The sequence below is a fragment of the Terrapene carolina genome, unplaced genomic scaffold (assembly GCF_002925995.2).
Source record: "Terrapene carolina triunguis isolate 2854851 unplaced genomic scaffold, T_m_triunguis-2.0 Scaffold231, whole genome shotgun sequence".
In the NCBI taxonomy this organism is placed as follows: domain Eukaryota; kingdom Metazoa; phylum Chordata; order Testudines; family Emydidae; genus Terrapene; species Terrapene triunguis.
The window spans coordinates 15,953,074-15,959,073 of NW_020664582.1; the positions used below are offsets into that span (position 1 = coordinate 15,953,074).

General features: G+C 47.8%; 1 protein-coding gene and 2 pseudogenes across 1 annotated transcript in view; all 3 read left to right on the forward strand.

The window, feature by feature from the left end:
* Positions 1-2,662: 2,662 nt before the first annotated feature.
* Positions 2,663-6,000, forward strand: part of TEX14 (testis expressed 14, intercellular bridge forming factor) — a 57,062-nt gene continuing 53,724 nt past the window's right edge. The window contains exon 1 of the mRNA XM_024211286.1: positions 2,663-2,798. Coding sequence (XP_024067054.1) covers positions 2,663-2,798 — 136 coding nt within the window. The remainder of the gene's footprint in view (positions 2,799-6,000) is intronic.
* Positions 4,199-4,366, forward strand: LOC112114519 (annotated as a pseudogene).
* On the forward strand, positions 5,521-5,704 carry LOC112114518 (annotated as a pseudogene).

A 6,000-nucleotide genomic window follows, 5' to 3' on the forward strand; every position in this document is an offset into this window, starting at 1 on the left:
GGTATAGCAGACTTTAGAGCTTGCTTTATAATCTCTGTGCCCATAGGGCAAGGAAGTGTGATCAGAATACAAGATTTGACAGGTGAATTATTTCTCCATTTAGTCCTTCATCTTCCAAGAGAGAGATAAGGACAGCCCAGGAATTGCAGGATTTGTCTGAGACATGAGACTACAGACAAGCAGCTACTTTAATTTGGTTGTGTTTAATTGAGTATAATGTTACAGTTGCCCTCACAGGCTGGGAAGTCCATTTGATCAGGCAGAAATTTTAATTTAACCCCGCCATGACTATTGTGAACAGCCAATTACACAGTGGGGACTTGAGGTGACATATCTCCAGGGATCAGGGGTCACAATGGAAAATAAAAGTAGTGGTATGAGAAACCTCTCCTCAGAATAATATCCCAGTCTCGACCCACAGCCCTAATGGAGCTAATTGTTCGTGCTGAAATCTCAACAATGTAGACGTGTAAATTACCATAGGCTTCAAAGTGAACAGCCCCACTGAGATTAATGAGAGCAGCTCATATTTCTTGGTTATTTTTGTATCTCTGCATTCTGATGCAGGCAGTGCTGTATGGTGGGGGGTACATTTATATCATGATATTTGCACGCTGGAAGACTGGGAACTTAGGCGGTGGTTCTGCAAGCTGATTCGCGAGGCTCCGCTTAATACTGTATTTCAAAAATGAAAGACCCAGTTTGAAAAATCATGACGCTGCCAGAGAAATGTGGCTAAAATGTACTGCTGCGCCCCACCTCGCTTGGCCCCCCGTTTTGTGCACATAGCACTGTATGTTGTACGTTTACTGTACACCCGGCATCCTGTTAAATGCACGAGGGGCACTCGGCAAGGCGTTCAATGCCTGGTGTCCACCGACCGGGCTAATTACAGCCACCGCTGGCAGGCGGAGGTGGCGTCAGGTTGCCAGACGGGGTGTCTCGCTGTATGTAGTCGATGCATGTGCATGTGGCAGCGTGTTGTAGGCATGATGTGCACGTGGCAGAAGTTTGGGTGGATGGCGTAGCCTGTAGTGAGCCTCCGACTGCTCCACTGCCCATCTTGGGGCAGGTTAATCTCCGCAGAAGGGTGGTCTGGACAAACCTCAGATGAAAGCCCGTGCTGCCCCGCTTCGCACTTCATGCCAGGGAGTTGTGGCCCAGGGGAGCCTCCATACCTCCCCCCAACACCCCGCCCTCGGGCAGCTCCTTGGACCCGTGGAGCTTCCACCCCTCCGGAACTGTGTCCTGTGGGGGCCTCCGTCCCTCGCCAGTAACGGTCGCCTCCCTCGACGGTTGGCCAGGGCTCCGCGGCCACGAGCTGCCAGGTGGGGACCGAGGTATTGGGGGGGGGGCGGATTGAGAGGGGGTCGAGATGGAGGAGCGAGGCGAAGAGGGGCCTGTAGCGGTCAACGGTTGTGCGGGGCTGGGGGGGGCGTGCCGGGTGTTTGTGGACCTGAAGCCGTGTATTAGGGCTGAGGGAGAGGGGACTGAGTGCGGGCCCACGTGGTGGGGTGGGGTGCGGTGTAGGGTGAGGGTGCTGAGTGCGGGGCGCGCGAGGTGGAGGGGTGTAGGGCGGGAGTGCTGGGTGTGGGGCCCACGTGGTGGTGTGTAGGGTGGGGGTGCTGGGTGCGGGGCGCACGGGTATTGAGGTGTAGGTGGGGGTGCTGGGTGCGTAGGGTGTAGGGCGGGGGTGCGTGGGGTACAGGATGAGGGTGCTGAGTGCGGGGCGCACGGGGTATTGAAGTGCAGGGTGGGGGTGCTGAGTGCGGGGTGGTGGGGTGTAGGGCGGGAGGGCGGGAGTGCGGGGCATGTGGGGGTGTAGGGCGGGAGTGCTGAGTGCGGGGCACGCAGGGTGGGGGGTGTAGGGCGGGAGTGTTGAGTACGGGGCGTGTGTGGGGTGTAGGGCAGAGTGCTGAGTGCGGGGCATGCGGGGTGGGGGTGTAGGGCGTTGAATGCGGGGCGCGTGGGGAGTGTAGGGCGGAGTGCGGGACGGGGGGTGTAGGTCGGGAGTGCTGAGTGCGGGGCGCGCGGGGTAATGGGGAATAAGGGAGTCTGTTGCGTGCGGCCACGGTGAGTAGGGGATAAAGGGGGGGAGGAATTGCTGAATACGAGATGAACCAGGTGCAGGGAAGGTACTGAGTGCCCTGTGATTAGAAGCGTTTGGGGGCTCTGGCCCTGAGCAGAAGGCACCAGTAACTGGAGCCTGTTTTACTCGCTCTATACTGTCCTTATCCAGAGCCCTGAGATACTGTAGGTCTGTGCACCTCTCAGGGGTTTAGGTTCATTCCCTTAGATGGACTCTGAGCATTGCTTCAGGGGGGTCCTCTTAAATCCTGTCTCACTTGCATTGTTTACCCCCGCACACAGCTCAGTCTATGGGGTCCAATAAGCAAAGTCTCTAATGAGTACATTCGAACCTTCTGTGTAGACCATATTCTCATGTGGTTTTGTTATTATCAGGTGAACTGCAGATGGGCCCATTAGGGAGCTCTGTCCTTCCCCCTTTCTTTCTCTATTTCGCGATGAAGAAGCAGTCGCTCGGTAGTGATTCTTATAGCTATTAAGCTATTTGAATCTAAAATAAGTGGATTGTACCTTTGCATTTTCTAGCTGTGACCTGGATTCAGTATAATTTATTAGTCTGTTTCTTTGAAACAGGATGGCTCATGCTGTCCCTCTCCCCATACCTTGTCCAGTCCAGCTTGGTACTATCAAAAATGATTCATTGGAAGCTCAACTGCACGAATATGTTAAACAAGGAAACTATGTTAAAGTGAAAAAAATCCTGAAAAAAGGTAAGAGTTGAATTTAGACAAGTGTTTGCAAATATCATGCTCTCTTGTATTTTTGACAATGGATGATGCTTTCTTTGTGTTAGGAAATTAGGATGCCATATGAAAAGTTTACTCCATTTTTGTGATTGATGTACAGATTTGGCTGTATATCAAATGGCATTAGTTATTTATTGTAACCACAAAACAGGTATGAACTGAAAAGTGGTAAGTGGAATAGAAAGTTATGTAGTTGAATACAGAACCAGTAAATAATAAAATGCTGCGGCTGTAATTTTGAAGAATTGTGGAAGTCCCCTTTTAGGAGGAAACGTATACTCCTATCAATTTACAGCATATTGGTTCAAACCGAAAAGCATTTCATGTCTCGTTTATTTCTCTGTAATTTTCGGCCGCCTGGTTATTCCCTATAAGCGAATGCAGATATTTTGCAGATGTTCTAATACTTGACATCTCTTTATTTTTGCAATTATAAAAAAAAAAACATTGCTGCTATATTTTCTATCCAAAATGTGACGTTCCTAATACTGGATGTTTACAGTCGTACCGTATCCAAATAGTGTACAGCTCTTGAACTAGGAAGAGAGTTGCATAGGGGAAAAACGGAGTTTATTCACCCCAATACCAGTTTTAGTGGCTTCCGTGAACTTGAGAAACATAACTGTAGACATGTGTAGATCCGTCTTAACGGCAAAGCTAGAGAGGCTCGAAAAGCAAACCACCAAGTTGATAATATATGGTCTGTTATTGCCAGTGAATTCGGAGTGCGGGGTGGTAAGCAGACGGGCCAATGTTAAGAAAACAGTACCTAATGGGAGGAGAGAGTAACAGGAATCTCTGGGGCACAGACGTCATTGCTTTAAGAGCGGATTGCTTACTGTCTACATCGCTTCTGAAGCACGTCAGCACCTTCGGCTCTTGCAATGCGTGCTTCTTGTGCGTAACTGTTCCGATGCGTCCTTCCTACGTAGCCAGTTCCAGTTTGTTAGTCCCGCCTCCATGTACGAACTATGGAAGAAATATCTGATTGGCTGAAGGGGTGTTCCTCTGTTAATTAGAAGAAGTGATTGGTGACATTCGGGAAAACATTTATTTGTAACAGAAGCTAAACGGCATTTTAAAAAGTTTCTTCATATGTTAGGTGCCACAATGAGATATGCGCACAGTGTTCTGTTTGTCAGTCTCGCTGTCGCTGTGATCATAGTGAGATTTGATGTATTAAATTACACACTGTAACCACGAAATATAGGCGCCTTAGACGTTAGACTATAGCCGTGGGAGGTTGTTTTAACACAAAGTGATTGGTTTGGCTAACTACAACGACGAGTTAAAGAGCTCTATGTATGTGTGTGCTGCCAACCCTGACATAACAACATCATCCCCATACTTTGTATGTTCCCCCAATGATCGACAACTGACTCTTCAAATCTTTTGTACCGTTTATTTTTAAATATTCTCTAATAATATTTAAATCTGTTCTTTCCTGAGTGTAAAGCGAGTAGGCAGTTGTTGTCTGTTATTGATGATCTTTCTTCTCTCTGGGGAAGTAGGAGGGAAAGAACACAGACTGAGATTTTAATCTGTATAAAATAAATAATTTTTTTTTGAAAGTTGGTGTTTAACTTTGTTTCTGATGTGGATATTTAGAGAAGGGATCGTAACTAAATTATTACTTCTGTAGTGTGGGAGGATGGGGGTGTTTTTCAGTGAGTTTTCTAATAGCATGAGAGATGAAAATGCAGAGTAAAAATACAACAGTTTTTATTTATCAGTTGCTTAAGAGTTCTTGAACCTCTAATTCCACCTTTTTATGCAGTGTCCCTCTCTTTTGTCCTCTCCCCGTTCTATTTTAAAGTTATAGGCGCATGGATTATATTAATTCTGCAAGTTCTCTCCGCTTTCCACTTTTTCTTCTTTTCTCCACGCTCTCCCCCGTTTCGAGTAGTCCCTCTGCCCCTAATGCTCTGCCAGTTCGTTGGTATGCAACTTTCTCGGAGCCTCTCTGAGCCCTTAGTACAGGCCCTAATGTGAAAGTGGGGGCGGAGAAAAATGGGACCCACAGAACCCCTGGCAGGTAAGGAGATTGGGAGAGCTTGACTTGGGAAGGAGGGGAGGAATGGGGGGAAGAGGAGAATAGGGGTGCACACAGTCTCTACAATGGTGGAGAGAATGGGGGCCCTGGAATGGAGCGAGGGGATAAGTGGAGGTACACAGAACCCCTAGTCGTATGGAGATTGGAGGAACCTGGCATTGGGGGAATGGAGGGTACACAAAGACCCCTGGCATGGGGTAATAGAGGGAACACAGAGTCCCTGCCATGGGGAGGTAGGAATGGGGGTGTGAACAGAGCCGTTGGTGTGGGAAGAAATGTGGGGAACTTGGTATGGGGGGAATAAGGGTACAGAGATTCTCTGGTAAAGTATGCGATTGGGGGAATTTCAGGGAGTCCCTAAAAAGAGTGAGATGGGAGGGGGAACATAGGGAGCTTGTGGGAGGGGATTGAGGGTGCTAGGAGCCTCTGGGGTGGGCAATAAACTCGACCTGTACAAACTACAAAGAGTGCTCCCCCCACTTCTCTGAAGAATATGGACATCTGTTGACAAAAAGGCTGTTTGCAAAAGTACTATCAATTTTCTTTCGTGACCAGTTGTTTTAAAAAATGAGTAAGAGGTTAATCAGGGTAGACGGGGATTGGCAAGTAGGCAGGATGTCTTTTCAGGAGAAATGGCCGGCGCTTAGCTAGAGAAGTGCTATCGAAAGGGATTGCTAGGAGGACGAGTTTTACAATGTTTTCTTCCAAGCGCGAAGCGAATAGGCGGGATTGCTTTAATGCAGCTGCTGTCTGTCGCTGATGCCCGTTGCTTCTTCCCGCTGGAGAAGCGGGAGGGAGACAGCATAGACTGGGTGGTTTGTCTGTATTAACTGACTGAATGAAAAAGCTTTAAATATTACTTTAAAATTATGCTTTGGGAAGTTTATAATAGCTGGTTTTGTTTCTAAATCTATATATACTTATTTTTTCTATGCGTTGTTGTGAGGGATTTGTTCACCCACCCTTTTTTTTATGGTGTGGGATTTTGAAAGCCAGTTTAGAAAAATTAGTGGGAATTGAGTGTCCAAATCACTTGGATGGCTTTGAAAATTCTCCTAAAGGCAGCTTTAAGCCTTTGCCTTTTTCCATTTTTCAGGAGAAAGAGACAGCAGT